The sequence below is a fragment of the Notamacropus eugenii genome, chromosome 1 (genome assembly GCF_028372415.1).
Source record: "Notamacropus eugenii isolate mMacEug1 chromosome 1, mMacEug1.pri_v2, whole genome shotgun sequence".
NCBI classification, from domain to species: Eukaryota; Metazoa; Chordata; class Mammalia; order Diprotodontia; family Macropodidae; genus Notamacropus; species Notamacropus eugenii.
The window spans coordinates 430,216,939-430,240,498 of record NC_092872.1 but is presented as its reverse complement, the minus strand read 5'-3'; the positions used below and the strand labels follow the sequence as shown (position 1 = coordinate 430,240,498).

Genomic DNA, 23,560 nt, shown 5'->3' with positions numbered 1-23,560 from the left:
AACTTGCATGCTCAGTCAGGGAGAGAAAGGAGGGAGGGGACTTTGTTCCTTCTCTATTCATCACCAAGCATTTATAAATTGCAGACTATGTGCCAAGCACTATGCTAGGTGCTATGGATACAAAGACATATATTTTCTTGTTGCTGCCCCTAATTTTCCCTTCCCCACATTATTTTTCCTGTTATAAATTTCATACCATACCCCACTTTCCTTTTTGAAAGATATTATCAAACACTCTTCTTCCTTCCGCTGAAAACAAAAAATAAAAACCTCTTGCATAGTCAAGCAAGACAACGTGATCTTGGTCACGTCTAAAAATGTGGGTCTCATTCTACATATTAGTCTATGACACATCTGTTAGGAGGTGGGTGACATTCGTCAACATCTTTCCCCTGGAATTATGACTGATCATTGCATTGATCAGAGTTCTTAAGTGTTTCAAAATTATTACTACAGTTTTGATGTTAATGTTATAATTTTTTCTCCTGTTTCTACTCATTTCCTTTTGTGTATCAGTCCATATAAGCTTTTAATTTTTCTGAAACTGTTTCTAATAGTTTTACATTATTAAAAACTTATATTAAAACTAATAGTTTTACATTACATTTGTATAGTATAATTTGTTTGGCTGTTCCCCAAGTGATAGGTACTACCTTATTTTCTAGTTCTTTGTCATCACAAAAAAAAAGCTTTTGTATACACACACACACACACACACACATTTCCTTACATAGGACCTTTTCCTCTTTCTGTGATATCTTTGGGGTAGAGTGCTAATAAGTAGTGCCATTACTGGATCAAAATGTATTATAATTGAATTATTTTTTTGGGCATCGTTTCAAATTGTTTTTCAAGAATGGCCAGACCATTTCATAGCTCTGACAACAGTGAGTCAGTGTTCCTGTTTTCCTGTAGCCTTTCAACATTTATCTTTTACTTTTTTTGTCAGCTTTGCCAATTTCATAGGCGGGAGGTAGAACTTCACAATCGCTTTGATTTGCATTTTTTCTAATTATTTTCATTTAGCCAAAGCTTGTTGCATTTCTAACCCAGTTAGGTGGTGCAGTGTATAGAGTATTGGAACTGGAGTCGGGAGGACCTGAGTGCAAATGCAGCCTCAGAAACTTACTAGCTGTATGACCCTATGCAAGTCACTTAACCCTGTTTGCCTCAGTTTCTTCACCTGTAAAATGAACTGCAGTAGGAGGCAAACCATTCCAGTATCTTTGTCAAGAAAACCCCAAAGGGGGTCATGAGGAGTTGGACATAACTGAAAACGACTGGAACAAAGTTTGTATTTCTTCCCTTGAGAACTTCCTATTTATATCTTTTGGCCATTTAGGAATTGAGGAGTGGCTTTTATTCTTACGAATTTGGATCAGTTTCTTATTTATTTTGGAAATGGGACCTTTATCAAAGAAACTTGTAAATAGTTTTCCCAGTTAACCATCTCCTTCTAATCTTGGGTGAATTCTCACTATCCTCTTCTTCTATGCATTTTCCCCTCTATTCCCTGGCTACTCTTTACATAGAAGAAAAGGTGTGTGGAACAGCAGTGAAACTAGCCCCACTGGTCTGTACTTGATGTAAATAGCTTCTGCTTCTCTGCTCCTTTTATCTTCCCTTTACCCAGACCCCAGTTACATATTCTTACTTTTTATTTTCTTTTAAATTCTTCTACATGATACTCCCCTCTCAATTTAGGGTTTTTTTTTGTTGTTGTTATAACACTCTTTACCTTAGATTGACTCTGTCTTTTCATTTATCACCTTTCTTCTCTCCATTTCCTCCTGTTTCCCTATTGAGTTGATTGTACTTCTACACCAAATTCCTTATTTGTGTGCATGTTTTATGTATCTGTATTCTATTCTTCTTTGATGAATTCACATTAAATTTAGGTTCCTCCTTTATAAATACTTCTACTTGTGCCATCATAACCATTATAGGGGATCGTCCTTCATTCCTCACATTTTCTTTCTTAAGACATCTTTCCCATCTTCTTTCATTTCTCCTTTTAAGATCATCAAAATATAATAAAAACCTCTCCCAGGTAACTCCCTATATGACCTCTGATGGCTTTGTAGTTCTTAGGGGATGCTTGCATTATCCCCCTCTTTCCCCCACAATTAGAAAGCAAGCATTTTATTCTTGTAAAGACTTTACCTCATTGTTCATTTGTATTTACCGTTTATGTTTCTCTATGTTTTTATGTCAAAGTTTCTATTGAGCTCTGTTCTTTTTATCAGGCATGCTTGGAAGTATTAAAGTTCATCCAATAAAAGTCTGTTTTTTTTCCTTTTAGCATGATACTCAGTTTTTATGGGTAAGTTAATTCTTGGTTGGAAGCCTCTCTCTTTTACCTTTTGAAATACTGTCTTACCTCTCTCTGTTTATTGTGGTAGCTGTTAAATTTTATGTGATTCTGACTGTGGTGCAGTGGTACTTGAACTCTTGATTTCTGGCTATTTGCCGTATTGTTTTTCCTTGACTTGGAAGCTCTGGGTTTTACTATGATATCCCAGGAAATTTTCGTTCTGAGATTTCTTTCAGGAGATGATCAGTGGATGTTGTTTTCACTTTGTCCTCTTGTTCTAAAATGCCTTGAGTTTTCACTGATCATTTCTTTAAACGTAATATCCAGCTCTATTTTTGGTCATGGATTTCAGGTAGTCCTATGACTTCTGAGTTATTTTTCTTGATCTGTTTTCTAGGTCAGTTGTTTTTGATATGACATACCTTGCATTCTTCAGTTTTTAAATCTTTTGGTTTTGTTTTTGTTTCCTGGAATCAATAATTTCTTTTGATCCATTCTGATTTTTATAAAGTCTTTCACCTGAGCAAAGTTTTGAACCTTTTATGGTAATTTGTTAATTCTCTTTCCAAGTCTTTCCTCCACAATTCTCCTTCCTTTTTCCAATTTTTTCCTCTATAATTCTCATTTCATTTGTAATATAATTTTAAAACCTCTTGCATAATTTCTTCTTGGAATTTGCATTGATCTGGTGGTCAAACTTTTTCTTTAAGACTTTGCTTTTAGGTGTGTTGGGTTATTTTCTTCTTATAAGTTTGTGTCTTATGCATCCCTTCTATCATAATAGTTCTTTGTCTTTTTTGTTAATTCATTCTTCTAGCAATCTATTTTAGGCAACCTGGTGTTGTTGGCTTAGTTGGGAGTTCTAGTCTTAGTTTTCAATCCTGGCCCCACTGGGAGACACCCTCTATCCACCTTCCCACAACTGTCTCCAGTGGAACACTAAGTCCATGATCTGCCCTGGATGACCACAACATGGGGCTATGGGCACTGAGACTATGCTCCTAGTCCCTCTAAGATAGCCTAAACTGGTGGCATGGGCTCAGGGTTGAATTTACAAAAAGCTCTGGGCATCTCTATGCTGCTGCCCTAGCTTTGAGTTCTGGTATGCTGAGTGCCTGCACTTAGCCACTCTGAGAGAGACCCCAAGCTACTGGTCTGGAGTCTGCGCCCTGTGCTACCTATGATTAGGTCTGGTTGTCCCTATGATACTGGACTATCTCAGAGCTCTGGGCATTGTGTCCAGAATTGTGGTCCAACCATGTTTCATATTTCTTATTCTGGTCATTTGCCTGTAGATTGATTTCGACTTGGTAGGAAAATGTCACTCACTATAGTTTCTACTTCAGTTTCCTAATTGGTACTGTTTTGGTGTTCTTCTTAGGTCATTGTTGGAGCAGTTGTGGTAGAAGTTGGGTTGTATTGTTTCTTTATACTCTACTATCTTGATTTGATCAACCCATCTCTATTTTCTAGATATTTAGTTGAAGCATGAAGTAGTTACATGACTTGTCTAAAGACATACAGCAAAGTTGGAGTCATCTGATTTCCAATCTAGCTCTTTCAGAGCTTTGGGGCCTCAGTTTAGAGACTAGTGTCCACTCTGGGGATAGCCAAATAGAGAAGGGCTGGGAAAGCAGGTACAAGAGTTGAGGGAAGAAAGTCTGGGTGGGCAATGCTCCTCAGAGGCAGAGAGGGGTTGAGGGCAGATGGAAGGTTGTCAGTTCTAGTAATTGAACTGATTTGAGTTAAATCTCAGGAACCTTTGGCTTGTGCCTTTGGAGAAAGCTTGTGCCTGCGGGGAAGACTGACTCCTACCAAAAACCATCCATCATAGAGCCGATAGAAGAGCCTACGATAAAGGAAGTCCCTGAGGGGGAGTGAGTAGACCAACTCCAAAACTCTCTAGATTAACAAGCGGGGAGGGTGGTGGTAGGAAAATTCCCCATACTTGGTATGGCACACAGGTTCCCTTTTCCAAAATTGCAAGACTTTTAATTTGTTTTGGAACATGTTCCAATATTCTATTGTTGAATTACAGAATGTCTCAGTTGAAAGGTCCTTTGGAACATGGAATGTCAGGTTTGGAGAAGGGCCTAAGAATATATATATACACATACACACACACGTATGTATGTATATGACATACATATATGTGTATATACACACATACATGTATATACATATATGTGGAGAGAGGGAGAGAGAAAGAGGAAGAGAGAGAGAAGGAGGAAGGGAGGGAGGGGAGAGAGACACACAAAGAGAGACAGAGACAAAGAGAAAGACAGAGAGAGAGACAGAGAGAGACACACACAGAATGAGTGAGTGAGAGGGAGTATTAGTCAGTTGGAGCAGTTCCTACAGACCACTTTGCTGAAATCCTCTCACTTAACAGATAAGGACACTGAGGTGAGGTTGGAACAAAAACAACTTCCTTCCTCCTGCAAAGTGAATAGGGATAAAGACTGAATCTGTAACTTTTTTGCTATAGGGAATTCCTGGATGAGAAAACTTCTACCAAGGCAGGATGACACCTTCTTTACAATTTATAGTGTATAATAATTTATAGTGTTGCATAGTCCCAGTATTGCTTGAGATGCTGGGCAGTTAATGACTTTTGGGGTTACACAACCAGTATGTGTCAGACAGAGATAGGACTTAAAATCAGGCCTTCCTGGTTCCAAGTTCAGCTCTCTATGTCCTACAGGGCCCTCTCTCACACCAAGTGATGTAACCACCTCTAATCATTCATAGTTCAGTCCAAGAAGTATTGGACTTATACACCATGTATGTGCTCATTTACTTCTTGTCCCTAAGGGTCTGCCATCTTAGCAAAACAAGACCACCAGCCTTATGGGAACCAATAGGGAACTTAGCCATTGCATCCTTCCCTGTAGAGTACTGATCTCAGACATATGGTATAGATAGTAAAGGCTGCAGGAGTTTAGATGAGGAAGAGATCATAGTGGCTGAACTGGGAAAATTACAAGGAGGAGGTGAGGTGAGACTTGGAAGATTCGGATAAATGGAGTGAAGTGAAGAACCCCCCATTACGGGAAACCTCTAAGACATATTTCAAAGCACTATTCTCCTTTTGTAGGCTTTTTCTGCAAGCTTGGCTGGGGCAGGGGTAGGAGGAGGGCTTGAGTACTGAGCCTGAGTCATTTCTACCTTAGCAAAGAAGATGATTACACTAGAATCCTGATGCAGCAGCGCAGGGATCAGATGGAACTGATGTCCCTACTGCACAGCAAGTCCCCAGATGCCATGGCCAGACTCAGGCAGTTGGCTGAGCAGAGCTTGTTGGGCTCCGTCAAAGCTGGCGAGGGTGTTGAGGACACTTGGAGCAGGTGGAAGACATCTGGGATGCTGGTGAGAAGGGGGCTAGGTCCTAGGGCTCTTCAGGAACCCCCCAATTACCCTTTTAAATCTTCACATGTCCCTGTGTTTGTTTCAGAAAAGTGACATCATTGGAAAGGCGTACAAACCAAAGGAACGGCATCACTTGCCAGACACTCAGATGTTACCACTGAAGTTTTTGAAGGAGAAAGAGGTTAGAATCTTAGCTAACCAATGTGGGAGGCATTTTCCAGGACTGGGGAATGGAGAGAGAAGTTTCTAAGAGTAGAGTAAAAGGTGTGTTATATTTGATGTCTGACCTGGATTTGAGTGGGGTTCTACTACTCACTGACTCTTATCTTAGGTAAGTCACTTCCCAAGACTAGAAATAGTCTTCAGATTTTATCAAGTCTTTCCCTCTCTTTTCTGGCAGAACTATATTCAGATGACCAAGAAGAGAGAATGGAGAGAGAGAGAGAGAGGAGAGAGAGAGAGAGAGAGAGAGAGAGAGAGAGAGAGAGAGAGAGAGAGAGAGAGAGAGAGAGAGAGAGAGAGAAAGAAAGAAAGGGAGAGAGAGAGACAGAGAGAGAGAGACAGAGAGAGAGAGACAGAGAGAGAGAAAGACAGAGAGAGAGACAGAGAAACATACACACACAGAGAGAGAGAGAGAGAGAGAGGAGAGAGAGAGAGAGGACATGGAAAGGGATGGAAGAGGAAAATGGAAGGAGAAAGAGAGAGAGACTGAGGAGACATACACAGAGGGATGGAAGAAAAAGAGATGGAAAGAGAAAGAGTCTGAAGACACAGAAAGAGAGATGGAGGAAAAAGAGATATAGGGGAGAGAAAGAGACAAAGGGAGAAAGGGAGGGAGAGAATGAGGGAGGTAGGTAGGAAGGGATGGAAGGAGAGAGAGAAGAAAGAAGAGAGAGAGAGAGACAGAGAGAGAGAGAAAAGAAAGAGAGAAATACTTGGGGAACAGACAAAACCTCACAGGTGCAGAGCACTGAGTAATTATTTCTTCTACTAATGAATGTGAGCTTATGCAAATGTAACATTCCAGGTTATATTCCTACTGAATTATCAAAGTAGGATTAACTGAAAACAATAGCAAAAATGTAACATCAGGATGACTGTGTATCTCTTGTTAAACATGAGTGGAGATCTGATGCTGATAAAAGTGATGAGGTGGGAAAGGTCAGGGAAGTGTGTTATGGGAGCTTGATGAAGAATTGGGAGGAAGATGGACAAATGGTAGATTTTGGCCAACTGTGTTAGTCAGGCTACAGTGTAAGAGAGAAATTCTAAGGGAATATCTTGAGTTGGATCTACCTTCCATGAGCATTGTGGACTCTGAGTCTTATTTGTCTCACATACATCCTGGTTCCTGCTTCCAAGTTGGGAAAGCTAGAGTCAATGAGAGCACAGTGAGAATTCTTTTTATTTGCTCTTGTTAGGGAATTCAGTATACCAAAAACTCCAGATGATTGAAACTTACCTCTTTGAACATGGAAACTTTTTATACGTTAGCAAGGTTTAGCGAGCTTCATTTACTTGTTAATTGCTTATGGTTTGCAAGATCTTGTACTAGATGCTGTGTGAAATGGAAAATTTAGGTAGGATTTGTTCTGCCCTTATAAACTGTTGGAGATATAAACACATAGCTATTGTGCTGAAGTCAGAGATTTCAAGGAATGCAGACAAAGTATGACACTAAGTTGAAATACTTATGGGTTAAGAAATATATGTGTGTTGTGTGTGTATATATATATGTATATATCTATATATGCATGTATGTGTATGTACACATATGCACATATATATGCATAGAAATATCTGTTTAATAAGCATCCTTACTTGGATAAGACATATTTCATTGCTATATTGGAACTCTACATTGGGAAATAAAGCTGCAGCCTCTAATTGCAACCCAGGGAACTAATGTTGTCCAGGAAATAGGCTGGCTCTGAATGACCCAAAGCTGTTGGGGCCTATCTAGTTTTATACTGAGGCAAACAGAGTCGAAACCTTTTGTAAATATACCAATTTTAGGGAAAACAAACCCTGGATACATCTGGACACACCAATAATAAAGAAGGTCAGATAAGGTCAGATAGGAGTGAGTGGAATTCTTTAGGAGTTGGGTTGCTTTCATTAATATCCATTACTTAATCTAGCTGTGCCTCAGAATGCAGCCCCATTTCCTCTGATGTTGACTGAAGAGGTCTGACTTAATCATTGTGCATTAGTATATGATTAATACGTGATTGATTATGTGTTAATTCATCAATATGTTAATGAATTAATATATAATGAAGATAACTTACATTTCTTTAGACCTTTCAGTCTTACAAAATGTTTTCCTCACCATAACCCTGTAAGATATTATTCTTATTTTTATACTTACTTAAAATATCAAGAACTCAGTCCCAGAGATGTACAATAAGTGACTGTCAGAAGCAGATCTTGGATTTAAACTCAAGTCTTTGGGCAAAGTTCTATGTGAGACCTGAGAGAGTGTGATCATTAACTGCTAGCAGCATCTGGAAGGGCTTCAAGTTGAAGAAGGCATTTGAGTTGATCTCCAAGGGTAGATAGCAATTCTGTAGGTATTGAAGGGTAGATGGATAGGTAAAACATTTCTTAATCACATAGTCTGTCTCAGGCCTTGGGGATAGAGATATAAGTAAACAAGATAGTTTTTACTTACAAGAAACACATTCTAATTTAACTCATAAAGAGAAGCTGGAAAGAGAGAGGAAGTGGGCTGGCAGCATGGTGTGGAGGTATCTAGGAAGTGGCATAGGAACCTGCTTCTGGGGAAGTGAGACAAAAAGATTACTTATGAGAGCCCAAAATTCCAGGGGTGGAGCACAGGGAATAAATAATGTGAACAAAGCATGGAAGTAAGAGAATTCAGGACATTTTCTGGGCATAGAGGCTAGATCAATTTGGCCAGAGTGTATAAGATGAAATTGTGAAGTCAGAGTGGTATCAAGTTGTAGGAAGAATGTCAGGCAAATGAGTTTGGACTTTATGTGTAAGCCATTTAAGGAGCCATTTAAGGTTTTTGAGTAAAGGAATGACATGAGTAGAGTGAAGGACATGAAAGAATCTTTTCGACAGCAGTATAAAAGATGACTTGGAAAAGGAAGAAAGTCCATGTGGGCAGACTTGTTAGGAAGGTATTCTAGTAGTCCAAGGTGGGCGGTAATGAGGACCTGTACTTGAGTTGTGGCAGTAGAAATAGAAAGGAGAGATGGGAGAGATGATGCAGAGGTAGAATCAACCAGCTTTGTTAATTTGTTGGAGATTAAAAGTGAGGGAAAGGGAAAAGTTAAATGTAACCTCTTTTGAAATGTATCACATCTTTTTAAAAGTGATTTCTATTTTTTTCATTAAATATTTCCTAATTGCATGTAAGGTTTTTTTTAACATTCATTTCAAAATTTTTTTGAGTTTCATATTTCCTTCCTCCTGCCCCTCCCACCCCACTTGAGAAGGTAAGCAATAAGCTATTGATTATACAGGACGCATGTTTTCTTAAACAGAGGATACATTTACCATTTCTTGCTTGCTTTGAGTAATGATTGTGAATACCAATGATTGTGCTGGGTTGTACTATCCTCATGGGTGACTGATGTGTATGTGTGGTTGCTTGCCCTGACTCTTAATGGAAACTGACTGATAAACTTTGTTCATTTTTTGTTTATATTCTCTTTTCCTCATTGTCTGACTGTCATCTATCACTTCTCATTCATCTCAATGAATTGCACAGTAAATTTTAATAGCTCCAATGCTTCCTTATAATTTGATTAAAACAAAATCTACTCTGGATTTGGAAACCAGATTTCCAGCTTGTTAGAACTATGTGCAAAATAAGTCACAGGAGCACAGAGTGGAGACCTGGGATGGACTTAGAAATCACTTTGCCCAGTTCTCTCATTTTATAGGTGAGGAAACTAAATCCTGAAGAGAGCAAATGACATGGGCAAGATCACATAGCAAATAAGTGGCAGAGCTGAGACTTGAGCTGAAATCCTTAAACTCTAAATTCAGAATTTTTCTACCAAATTCTGCTGCCGCAATAAATTATGAGTGAATATCTATTATTCCCTAATACTAGAAAGTCCACAAATCCTACTGAAGGGGAAATAAAATATTAACAAACTATGCAAAGATGTGGTAAAATGGACACTCTCGTTTGCTTGATAAGACACTCTGCAGTTTTGTCTAAAAGGATATTCATAATTGTAAAAGCATTTGGTCATTTCCCCTTGTCTCCTGCCCAAGTCTGATAATAAATCCTTCCAATTGCATTCTAAATACTCTCCTTTTCTCCCTTGAATGATTTTCCTCTTTCTCTACCCCTGTTCTATAAAACACTTATCTATCTTAAATTGCTGTAGAATGTGACTGAATGGTGATATACTGAAAGGTTATAAAAGTCAAATGTGTACCCTGGGAAACTGAATCAGCTATCAGTGAGCACAGTACAATAATAAAATCTCTTTGTTTTCAGTTTGGTCTCCTATCTTTGCCCCACATCTGATGAAGTGTGTGTCTCTCCAGAGATCAAGAGAATTGCCCAACACTGGTGCCCCTGCACCCTAGGCCTCTATGCTGATGTTTTGTCTTTCTCTGGTTTTGTGGTCAGATCTCGCCTTGGATCTATAGGAACCTCCCTTACAAAGACTTGCAAGATCTGACCCGATCCAACATGGCCATCTTGAAAACAACGCAGGCGCCTAAGAAAAAACATGTCTGGTTAGTCACCCAGCAGATCATCAGGAGCCTCTCTCTGGCCAGGCAGATGTCCGTGGATACTCCCATTCAGTCGCAGAGCCTCTCTTTCTCCAGCCCAATTTCATCCAAGACCTCCTCCATCACCTCAGTATCTTCTTTGAAGCTGTCTTCAGTCTCCTCCCTTTCTTCTTTAAAGCAGTTTTCAGTCTCTTCAGCATCAGCTGTCTCAAAGAAACTACCTCATTCTTCCTCAGCAGTTTCCAAGAAAAAGGCACTTTCAAATTCTTCTTCATCCACAGCTACCAAGTCGTCCATCACAATCCATTCAGTGCCTTCTGTAAAGTCCTCAACCCCAGCCTTAAAGCCTTTGAAGTCAATCCTTAAAGGGTGAACTGGTTAGGCTACCAGCCCAGGCCCCTTCTCTCAGGGATGTTGCCAGCCCATTGAGATGAATGTAAGAGATGAATAGACTTTTTGCTTACTTTACCAGGTCAATTAAAGTGTGGACTTGGTTGCCCCACTCTACCCCAATATCCCCTCCCAGAATTATTCCCCTGTCCTATTGAGACCTATGTGTCACTTCTTCAGGGGAGAGAAATGAATTTTGTTTTGGGGTTCTTTCATGCTCTCAGATTAGATTGTATTTTCCCAGGAGGTACGGGGAGAGGGAGGAGCCTTTTTGTCAGAGGGATGGACACAGTCTCATCTTCTAAGAGCATTTATCCTGCACCTAGAATTCCCACATAGCACATTAATGGGGCCATGTTGAGGGTATGTCTGATATGATCATGTACATGGTCTAAGGGCAGAGAATATAGCTCTGTGCTTGCGTCTTTAAAAAGTTTGCCAGATATTTTTTTTGAGTCCTCTGTTAATCAAGAATATTTGGACACTGGTCTCCTGGCTGTTCCACCAACAAGATACTCCATCTCTTGGCTCTGGGCATTTTCTCTGTTCCCCATTTCTGGAATAGTCTTCTTCCTCTGTTCTGTCTACTGATATTCCCTGACTTCCTTTTAAATCCCAACTAAGATTCCATCTTTTACTTCTCCATCCCCACTTAATTCTGTTTTCCATCTGTTAATTATTTTCTGTTTATCCTGTACATAGCTTGCTTCATATATATTTGTTTGCATGTTTTCTCCCCCATTAAGCTGCCTGCTCCTTGAGGGCAGAAGACTGTCTTTCACCTCTTTTTGTATCTCTAACATTTAGAAGAATGTTTTGTGTGTAGTAGGAGCTTAATAAATTTTATTGAGTCAGTGAGTGATTGATTTTAAAATATTCCAGACCTGGAGGTGGGAGGTGGAATAAGGCAATAATATAAGGGCTGTTCAAGGGAGGGGCAAGGTCAATATGGAATAGACTTGTTAGGGAAAATATTACAGGGGAGGAAAAGACACTGAGTTTAAGTCAGAGATTCTGGTTTTGGATCATAAATCTTGGGCAAGTAATTTCCTCAGTTTTGGTTTCGGTTTTCTCATGTGGAAAATTAAAAGGGATGGACTCAATGATCCTGCAGATCTCTTGAAACTCACACACATGTTCTATACATGCATGTTCTAGATGTAATAGAAGAATAGCCTGAGGGGTGGTAGAAGGCAGATGGCTGTCCGTTCAATGTTGGTGGGGATAGGAGGGGGCATGTGGATTGATGACATACACATGATTCTCAGATCTCCTTTTTGTTTTTAAGTTCTAGCTGGGAGTGTGTGTGGGGAGTTTCAGCCTAATTTATTCTATTTGGGGCCCTTCAGGATCTTGCTCAGTAGTCATGAGTCATATCAATTATGTTAATAATTTGCCATAAGATGTGGAAGGCTTACAGAAACTGAGTTGAAAAGCATCTCAGGTCCCATTTAACTACTTAATGTAGGAATCTCCACTGTATTATCCCTGATGAGGTGCCTCTGGCTTGAAACATTCCCAGTGATAGGGAACTCATTACCCTTCTAGACATTCCATTCCATTGATAAATGACTCTGAGGGTTAAGAGGTTTTTCCTCACATTGAACCTGTATGTACCTCTTTGTTACTCCTCAAACTGGTCATAGTTCATCTCCTAGAGATACCCAGAGAAAATCCAACTCTAGTGAGATGCTGGGGGTATGGGAGTAGAACAGATGTGGAGTTGTAGCAGGGTTAGAGCTATCTCTGGTGAGGGAGTGGTTAGGGCTTAGTTGTAGTTGTTGTTGCTGCTGCTGCTGCTGCTGGTAATGGTGGTAGGAGGGAGGCAGAGTGGTAGGGGACTTGTGAGGCTTAGGGAACCTTGGGTCTCATTGTGTCCATTAGTCCCCTAAAACATATATAGAGATTGAGAATAATTCTATGATTCTAAATATTGATAACAGAAATACCTGGGCTTGAATGAACACAGGGAAGATATAGCTCCAGCCAATTCCTGTTGTCTAGTGGAAACATTCAGGGAAGTCTGTTTCAGACTGCAACAGATCTCCTCTATCCTAGGTAGACTCCTTGGACTCATGACCCAGTTGTAGGCTAAAGGTATTTTTTTTGGGGGGCAACTGGCTGGCTGTGGATTATTTTAATCTAGTTCTGGCTCTAGAGAGCCTGGATTCAGAGCCCACTTCTTGTACTTCCTGTGTGATCTTGGGCAAGTCATATAACTTCCCTGGGCCTCAGTTTTCTCATCTGTATAGTGGACTAGATGACCTCAGAAGTCCCTTTAATCTCTAACTCTGTGATCCTAAAATCCTTCCTGTCTTGAAAGAGTCAACCGGTACATCCGATCTGATTATGCTCACTTTCAATAGTACTAGTGTATTCCCAATGCCTCTGTCATGGGATCTAGGGTGAGGGTAGAAAATAATGGTTGTGATTTATAGATACAGCTGGTCAGCAACATTGGTTGTGTGAAGCCTTTGCCATTCTTGTCAAAAATTCTCCTGCCCAGACACTTCCCTTACTTGACTGTAGGCATAACACATCTTCATTTTTCTTTAAGAAAATGTTTACAAAAAATAAAGGTAAGTTACATGAACCTCAAATAATTCTCTGGATCCCTCACAGGGTATGGATCTGTAAGTACAGAGGTTAGAGTGGGTATAGTTAGTTGTAGGGGATGGAATATAGAGTAGAGCTGGGGAGGCATTGTAGGGACAGAAGTGAGTAGCAGAAGATGTTGGGGTTTGGGAATAGAGCAGATATGGAGTTGTAGGGGGGTTAGAGATATTTGTAGTGAGGGTTATGGCTTAGTCATACGTAAGGGTAATGGGGCTGTTGTTGCTGCTGCTGCTGGTGGTGGTGATGTTGGGAGGCAGAGTGGTGGAGATGGGAGGATATCTGGGGAGGAATGAAAACTTTGGGGGGATCATTTAAATTTTATTAGATTTTATTTTATTATTAAAATTTATTTTATTAAAATCCTCATTGGATTTTAGAGCTGTAACAGATTTTGGAACTTACCAAGTCTTAGAAATGAAAAAGCCAGGGATCAGAGAGGATAAGTATCTTGGCTAAGGTCACACAAGTAAGTAATATGAGTCAGTCAACAAGTGCTGGGCAGTGGGGATACAAAGGGAAACAAAAGGGATTTTAGAAAGTGGCAGAGCCAAAGTCTGAACTTTATGACTATCTTTGAAACCATTTATCTTTGGTATAATCTTATATTAAGTCTGGTAGGTTATGGTGACCTTGACATAAGCTACACTTCAAAGAATTGTTTCTCAGCTGATCCTGAGGAAGGGGGACCAACTTAAGCTCCCTCTACCCCAGGATGTTCCTGAGCTATAGTCCACTTCTCTGACCAGATTATCACGGATTCTGACTGAGTTGTGGGAGTTTGGGGTGTGGGTGGTGGTGGTGGGGAGGGAGATAATGGAGGTGATTGGAAAGAAGAAAGAAGGGGCAAATTAATTTTATTTTTAGATTTCAACATTCATTTCCACAAAATTTTGAGTTCCAATTTTTCTTCCCATCTCTCCTCTCCCCCCATAGCACCTTGCATTCTGATTATCCCTTCCCTCAATGTGCCCTCCTGTCACACCCCACACTTCCCTTATCCCCATCTTTTCTCTTTTCTTGTAGGGCAAGATAGACTTCTATACCCCATTACCTGTATTTCTTATTTCCCTGTTGTATGCAATAACAAATTCTCAACATTCGTTTCTAATACTTTGAACTCCAACTTCTCTCCCTCCCTCCCTCCCCACCTATCCCCACTGAGAAGGCAAGCAATTCAATACAGGCTATATATGTATCATTTTGCAAAAGACTTCCATAATAGTCATGTTGTGTAAGACTAACTATATTTCCCTTCAGCCTACCCTGTTCTCCTTTTATTCTCTCATTTGACCTTGTCCCTTCCCAAAAGTGTTTACTTCTAGTTACTCCCTTCTCCCATTTGCCCTCCCTTCTATCATCCCCCTTACCTCACTTGTTCCCCTCTCCCCTACTTTCCTCTGGTGTAAGATAGATTTTCATACCAAATTTAGTGAGCATGTTATTCCCTCCTTAAGCCATATGTGATGAGAGTAAGCTTCACTTTCCCCCTCTTACCTCCTCCCTTTTCTCCTCGATTGAAAAAGATTTTTCTTATCTCTTTTATGAGAGACAATTTGCCCCATTCCACTTCTCCCTTTCTCCTCCCAATATATTTCTCACCCCTTAATTTTATTTTTTCATAGATGATATCCCTTCTGATTCAACTCAACCTGTGCTCTCTGTCTATATATACATATGTGTGTGTGTGTGTATAATCCCTCCACCTATCCAAATACTGAGAAAAGTCCCAAGAGTTACAAATATTATCTTTCCATGTAGGAATATAAACAGTTCAGCTTTAGAAAGTTCTTTATGATTTCTATTTCCTGTTTACCTTTCCATGCTTCTCTTGATTCTTGTGTCTGAAATTCAGATTTTCTATTCAGTTCTGTTCTTGTCATCAAGAATGTTTGAAAGTCCTCTATATCATTGAATGACCATTTTTTCCCTTGAAGTATTATGCTCAGTTTTGCTGGGTAGGTAATTCTTGGTTTTAATCACAGTTCCTTTGACTTCTGGAATATCCTATTCCAAGCCCTTTGATCCCTTAACATAGAAGCTGCCAGATCCTGTGTTATCCTGATTGTATTTCCACAATACTTGAATTGTTTCTTTCTAGCTGCTTTCAATATTTTCTCCTTGACCTGGGAACTCTGAAATTTGGTCATACTATTCCTATGAGTTTCTCTTTTCTGGTCTCTTTCAGGAGGTGATCGTTGGATTCTTTCAAAATTTATTTTGCCCTTTGGTTCTAGAATATCAGGGCAGTTTTCCTTGATAATTTCATGAAAGATAATGTCTAGGCTCTTTTTTGATCATTGCTTTCAGGTAGTCCCATAATTTTAAAATTGTCTCTCCTGGATCTCTCTTCCAGGTCAGTTGTTTTTTCAATGTGATATTTCACATTATCTTATATTTTTTCATTCTTTTGGTTTTGTTTTGTAATTTCTTGGTTTATCATATAGTCATTAGCTTCCCCCAGGTCCACTCCCATTTTTAGAGAACTATTTTGTTCAGTGAGCTTTTGAAACTCCTTTTCCATTTGGCTGATTCTGCTTTTGAAAGCATTCTTCTCCTCATTGGCTTTTTGGACCTCTTTTCCCAATTGAGTTAGCCTATTTTTAAAGGTGTTATTTTCCTCAGCATTTTTTTGGTTCTCGTTTAGCAAGCTGCTGACTCACTTTTCAAGTTCTTCTATGGCTTGAGCCCATTTCATATTCATTTTGGAGGTACTGGAGGCAGAAACCTTGACTTCCTCTGACAGTATGCATTGTTCTTCCTCATCTGAAAGGATGGAAGGAGATACCTGTTCACCAAGAAAGTAACCTTCTATGGTCTTATTTTTTCCCCCCTTTTTTGGGCATTTTCCCAGCCAGTTACTTGACTTCTGAATCCTTTGTTAAGAGGAGGGTCCTGGTCCTCCTCCTCCCCCCAGGACTGTGCTCAGGGCTAAGATTAAGATCAGCTGCTCAGTTCCCCCAGGGGCTTTAAGCTGAGCTACTCCCACAATGGAAGCTGCCACTCGACTCTGCGACTGCCACGGAGCACTGCCACCCCACTGCTGCTGTCGCTGCCTGGGGCCTGTGCTTGGCAGGATCCTGCTCCCCTCTCACCCAGGTGGGAAAGCCCTCTCACTGACCTTTGAAGCTTTCTTTGGCATTTGTGGGTTGAGGGATATGAGACCCTCCCTGCTGGGGATTCTGCCCCAGAGGCCTGTTCCAGTCTTGTTCCTCCTGGTGCCATGTGGCTCCACTCTACTCAGTGTCCTGTGGGATAGACCTTTCCTGTTGGCCTTCCAGGTTACCTTTGGCTAGAAATCTCTTTCACTCTGTCGTTCTGTGGCTTCTGCTGTTCTAGAATTTGTTAAGAGTCACTTTTTACAGGTATTTTATGGGCTGCAGGGGAAGAGCTATATTATGTCCGTCTTTCTACTCTGCCATCTTGACTCCACCCTCAAAGATTTTTTCGAATTGATTAATTTCAGTGGAGAAGTAATATATACTCCATTTGTTATACACATATAATACTTTATAGTTTGCAAAGTGCTTTCACATAATTTCAGATTATACACCAACACTGAGGGAAGGCAGGGAAAGAAAACTCCCAGTTTAATAATTTGACAGATATGAAATTTCACTGATATGGTTATTCTTAACCATGCCTTCTAATCTTTTGAGGCTCTTGTCCATATCCTCTCATAAATCTTAGGGTGTCCCTTCCCTCATCACCATTGTACTTTTGGAGCTTCCTTATGTGTCACTCCACATGGGAATACTAATGAGCCATCCTAAATTAGCAGTCACTTCATGGATAGCCCACCTTCTTTCCAATATCTGATGTTCTCCATTTAGAGATGAGGAAATTGATGTCCAGAGAGAGCTAAGTGATTTGCCCATATATTAGGTTACTGGAAGAGTTGGGGCTATTAACACCAGTCTTCGGACTCTTAATCTTGTTGAAGAGGAAAAGGAAAGTTGTAGTTTATCCTCAGTCCCAGAGCTTGAGAGGTCATCAAGATGATATGAGAAAAATTCTTTATTGAGAGTCCTGAGACCTGTGTTCTTGATCTCTAGCTTTCCTCTCCACCCTGGCAGATCTTTATTCTACCTCTTGATGAATGTTGCCCTTCCCAGAACTGTCTGATCAGAGAATGGTCTGTCTCAGGAGACAGGGAAGTCAGCATATCTTCATATAGAGGCTAGACGACCACTTTCAGGAATGCTGTAGAAGGGCTCTCTGGTTGGGGATGGATTCATCTAGATACCTTTGAGGTTCATTCCAACTTCTCATGTCTCTTCTTTGGGAATGACCTTTGGAACTTGCTATAAATTCTTAAAAAAAATCCAAACCTCTTTATTGATATCTTTTAATTTTTACACCACCCCTTCATTTCTGAATATACTGCTCTTTTCTCATAACACAGAGGAAAGGGGGAAAAATGTTGAGCCAAACTAATATACCTATCAAGTTGGACAGTATATGCAATGTTTCACAGTCATATTGCTCCCATCATTGCAAGGTAGGGAAGGAAACATATATATATGTAATTACAATGATAAAACCTGGCCCTGGAGAAATAGGTAATATGTATTATCTATTACCTATTAAATATTTCAATAATTAAAATTAAATATAAAATAGTTATATTTTATATAAATAATACATAATAAATAAATATTAAATATATAATATATAAATACATAATAAACATAAATATTAATTTAAATAAACACATAATTAAATATATAAATATATTAAATAAATAAAACTAAATATATATATTATATATATATAAAATCTATTTCTCCAGGACCAGATTTCATCATTGTAATTACAGAGTTGAGTTTTGTTTCTTTGTTCTTTTCATTTACATTGTTGTAGCAATTTAATGCTAAGACTGGGCAATAATAGGGATGGATGAACAAGTGGGAAATTCCTTTGAACAATGGTGACTGATTTTCTCATGTGACTCAGAATTTGGCTGTTGTGTATATCTTGGTAACTGTGCAAGATGTGTGTCCATGTGTGGGTGACCATTTCTTTTGTTTGTTTTTAGTCTTCCCTTTCTTACCTAACCCTAGCTATTCTCAAGACACGGATGCTCCAGGAATCTGTTTCCCCCACATAGCTTTCTCACTCTTTTAGGCCCATGGGATGCAAGCACTAGACTAGATCAAATTCTTTGTGCCTTCACAATTTCCTTCTTGAGAGCTTCCCGTCCTTTCTCTGTAGACTTCCTCTGTAGAATTTTAGTTTATGGGATCCTATCTATCCTTTATCCAAATACTTTGAAACCTACTTTCCCAAAATCAAAGGTACATTTCTGATTATTCCTGGATCTTCTCTCCTTCCTTCTAATATTCCTTTCCTTTGTACCTTGGAAAATTTCTTCTTGTTAGTGAAAATCAGATCCAGAGTTGGAGTTCCCCTGTTGGCACTCCTCAATCTTTTCAATGATAAAGTTATCATAATAGGAAAAAATGAAAAATTATTAGTTGTTCATGAATCTTGATAACTGAAATCCCTTAACACTACTACATCCCACCTTTGTGCCAAACTTGTGATATTTTCTGAACTAATCATCCATTATGTCCTTTAAGTTTAAGTTCAGGTGTTTGGCAGTATCATTTCATTATCATTTCTATTTTCACCTCCATTGACCTTCCGGTCAGTGCTTTCCATTGTATTTCTCCACTCTGGTTCTTGAGTTTCCTTACAAAAAGATGTCATCTTAATATATGCTACCTAACTCTTTTCCTGATCCTATTATTTTTCAATAAATCATTCTCTTCCATAGCCATTTTCTGGTCTTGGGTCACATCCCATCAAATCTCACTTGTATCTTTGAGGTTGGATTATATAGAGAAGGTAAGGGAGGCCTGAGGGTGAGAAAAGACTAAACCAAAGTGTCATAATGAGTTTATGTTAGAGCTTGATTTGAACCTCAGGTCATCTCACTCCCAGCACTCCCCTGCTTCCTAGCCTGGTACTCTTTTTTTTTGTTATACTATCTTGTCCCCCTGTCTTTTCCCTTGTCATTCCTGTTTTCTGGGATGCCCTTTCCTTCTCCTCTTCAGCAGCTTCTATTAGTCATCATCTTCACACCTTGTCTTGAAACTCACCTCTGAAATACCTTCCCTGGCTGATACAGGTCATTCTTTACTATGTGGAGGCTGTGGTACACCAGTCAAGGGGAGCTAGGTGGTGCAGTGGATAGAATACCAGTGCAGGAGTCAGGAGGACCTGAGTTCAAATCTCACCTCAGACACTTGACACTCACTAGCTGTGTGACCTTGGGCAAGTCACTTAACCCCAATTGCCTCATCCTGGGGCATCTCCAGTCATCTTGATGAATATCTGGTCTCTAGATTCAGATGACTCTGGAGGAGAAGTGAGGCTGGTGACCTGCGCAGCCCTCCCTCACTCAAAACAAAGTCAAATGCAAGACATGTTAGCATTTCTCTGATGGCATGGTCTTCATCAACGAACACACACACGTGTATATGTATATATATAGGTGTTTGTGTGTGTGTGTGTGTGTGTGTGTGTGTGTGTGTATGTGGAAAGGGAGAGAGAGGAAGAGAGAGAGAGTTAGTTTTCCTAAGGTTAGTTTGTCCTCTCTTGGATCCTGCTCTGTGGACCTGGGCCTCCCACACTCGGCTCATACCTTGTTCTGGTGATAGCCTATGTGGCTTAGGGCAATCTGTCTAGTTCTTCTGCAATCTTGTTTATTCTCTTTCTGTTTTTTCAGCCTGCTCCCTATCCAAGCTCAGGTGTTAATTGAGAATAACCCCAGGGGACTGCTACCATGCTTGGTAAATCCCAGACGGCCCCAGGAGTCCAGCTTTCCTCATCTCACTGCTTCTTTCTCTCCCCCTCCTACTGGCCAGTGACTCTATGATCCCCAGAGAACTTGGTTATCAATAATAATAGCAGCAATGGACATATCTATAGCAATAGTATTTACAGAACACCTTATGCTCTCAGCTTATTTTCAAGTCAATTCAATTCAATAATTTAATGAGCATTTATTAAATATCAGGCACTGTGCTAAGTGCTGAGGATACAAAAAGTGGCAAAAGATAGTCCCTGCTCTCAAGGAGCTTACAGTCGAATGGGAGAGAAAACAAGCAAACAAATGTATATATATATACATATATATATATATATCAACAAGCTACATATAAGATAAAAAGTAATTAACAAAGGAAAAGCACTGGAATTTAGAGGGGTTGGGGAAGGCTTTCTATAGGAGGTGGGATTTTGGCTGGCTGTTGTCCTTTGTTCTTGAAGAGGACCAAAATGACATCGAAAGGATGAAAATGACTTTAGTTAGGATTTGAAAGAAGCCAGGAGGTCAGTAGTTGAAATGGAGGAGGGAGGGCATTCCCGGCATGGATGCCAGCCAGGAAGAATGACTGGAGCCAAGAGATGGAGTGCCTTGTCAGCAAGCACTTATTAATTGCTTACTATGTGCAAAGCACTATGCTGATTTAAATCTCACAATGGTCCTGTGAAGTAGGAAATGAAAATATTATTGCCCTCATTTTTGAATCAAGGAAACTGAGGCTCTCAGAAGTTAAATCAGCTGATCATGGTTGTATAGCTAGTAAGTGCTGGAATAGAGACTCAACCCCAGATCTTTTGATTCCCAAATCAGTACTGTTTTCATTAGTTTGATATCCTTAGGATCACAATCAAATATATAGGTCCTTAGAAATGCAGAATAGTTTCCACAGGGTCACACAGCAATATGGTGCCAGGTAAGCTGGGTTCAGGTTTCTCCAGCCCTGGATTCTTAGTCAGTGGCTCCCTCTTGTGATCGTGTTACCTCTGGTTGGCAAAATGCAACGTTTGAAGAAAAATCATTTTCTTAAAATAGTTCATATTTCTATAGTGCTTTAATATTTAAAAATGCCTTTTTATTACAACAATCCCACAAAGTATCTAGTGTAAGTATTGTCAACCCCATGTTATAGATAAAGAAACAAACCCAATTAGGGGGAGCTCTTATAGTGACTTGGTGCACCTCCTACCTCCCAGAACAAAACTATTTTCTTCATATGATGAAGCCAACATCTATCACAGACCCACACATTCCTTTTTTTAAAAAAATTATTTATTTATGTTTTTAGTTTTCAATATTCATTTCTATAATATTTTGAGTTCTAAATTTTCTCCCCTTCCTTCCTCTCCCCCTCCCCAAGATGGCATGCAAATCTCATTTAGGCTATACATGTACAATCATGTTAAATGTATTTCCACCTTTATAGAGATGGACAATGGAGGCATCCTTGAACTCCTGAGGAGGGATAACCTCCTCTTGCCATATAACCTGGAAAATTTCAGTCAGCTTTTGTATGAGCAATGGTATGGTATGAGCAACTTTGGATTTGACTGTGCAACATGGGAGAGACTGGCACAGGACTGTTCAGCATGGCATGCCCACATAAGAAAAGGTGCCGTGCTCTTTGAGCAAAGCAGAATTGAAACAGCACAAAGTAAACACAGGATGCACAAATTTGGGATATCTACCCTAAATATTCAATGGAACTATCTGTGCCCAACCTGTGGTAGAGCATTCCGAGCTCTTATTGGTCTGATCAGCCACAGTCAGACATACTGAGATGTCACTTTACAATGGTGATGTCATTTTGGTCCTCTATGAACATGAAGGACAACAACCGATTTCCACCATAGTCATGTTGTAAAGAAGAATTAGAACCAAAGGGAAAAACCATGAGAAAGAAGAAATAAGAAACAAAAGAGAAAATAGTATGTTTCAATGTGCATTGAGATTCCACAATTCTTTCTCTCGATGTGGATAGAATTTTCCATCATGAGTCCTTTGGAATTGTCTTAGATCCTGGTATTGCTGAGACCCACACATTCTTACTGTAATGTTGCTGGCTGTGTGATTATCCAGTCATTGATCAGTTATTTGTGCTAGGTTTAGGGTTGAGAAGGAAGAGGAATGGGCCTGGCTAGGGACATTGTCTAATCATCACCATCATCCATAAGAGCCAGCATAGCCAAGGACCTAAAATTAGCTGTGGGTGGAGCCCTGCTGGTCTATCTATCCAAGGACTATTGGAGTTTATTCATTTATTTGTTCATTCACTCACTCATCCATACATCCTTTCAATAGTTCATTGCCCCTGCACAAAATTTACCTTCCTTCAGAGAAAAGGAGAGGGAGAGGGAGAGGATGAGCTGAGTTACCCAACCAACAGGATCTCTGTTCAGGCAGCCTGGTCTTACAGGTTGTGTTTGTCCTTCATTTTTGAAGAGGGCCATGACATCAGGGAAATGGTAGCATGACTTGCAGGTGACTTTGATTCGAGGGAGGGAGGGCTGTGCAAGGTCACCAGCCTCACTTTCTCCTCCAGAATCATCTGGATCCAGTGGCCAGATATTCATCAGGATGACTGAAGATGGCCCAGGATGCAATGGTAGACCTTGAAACTGCCCAGTTAACTTGGGGTTTACTGGCTAAATTCCTTCCTTCCTGCCTTCCTTCCTTCCTTCCTTCCTTCCTTCCTTCCTTCCTTCCTTCCTTCTTTCCTTCTTCTCTCTCTCTTTCTTTTTTCTTTCACAAAATCTTAAACGTAGTTCACTCTAAAGCTCATAGATTGGACCACAATTGATCCTTGACCAAGCTCTACTTAATGGTTATATTTTGGGCCCTCCTGGCTAAGAGTGAATGTTAATGGTAACTGTTTCTCTTTGGAACAGCAACCCTGAGGGTCTTCCCCTCCCAGCTTAACTTTTTTTCTTTTTTTTCTAATTAAATGGGTCATCCCTTGATTCACTTCTTAAAGAAGCCTATTCACTGAATGGGCATTACCTCACTTTAAGTGAGTATCTAAAAGGGTCAGGATCTCCCATAGCATCCTGGACCATCTCCAGTCATCCTGATGAATGTCTGGCCACTGGATCCAGATGACTCTGGAGGAGAAAGTGAGGTTGGTGACCTTTCACATCCCTCCCTTGCCCAAATCCAAGTCAACTGCAAGTCATGTCATCATTTCCCTGATGTCATGGTACTCTTCATAAATGAAGGACAGATGTAACAGCCCCTGTACAGCGTTGTAGGTGCTGTGTATTGGCTTAGCTCCTTCCTCCTTCTTGGCAACCTCTTGGCATGATGCTCTAAAGAGGCAG

The 23,560-nt window shown here is 40.0% G+C and overlaps 1 protein-coding gene across 1 annotated transcript in view; it reads left to right on the top strand.

Moving 5' to 3' along the window:
• Positions 1 to 11,659, top strand: part of EFCAB8 (EF-hand calcium binding domain 8) — a 128,421-nt gene extending 116,762 nt beyond the window's left edge. Inside the window, exons 25-28 of the mRNA XM_072631579.1 lie at positions 4,071 to 4,191; positions 5,488 to 5,683; positions 5,769 to 5,864; positions 10,305 to 11,659. Of these exons, the coding sequence (XP_072487680.1) occupies positions 4,071 to 4,191; positions 5,488 to 5,683; positions 5,769 to 5,864; positions 10,305 to 10,784 (893 nt within the window). The 3' untranslated portion in view covers positions 10,785 to 11,659. The remainder of the gene's footprint in view (positions 1 to 4,070; positions 4,192 to 5,487; positions 5,684 to 5,768; positions 5,865 to 10,304) is intronic.
• Positions 11,660 to 23,560: the final 11,901 nt, after the last annotated feature.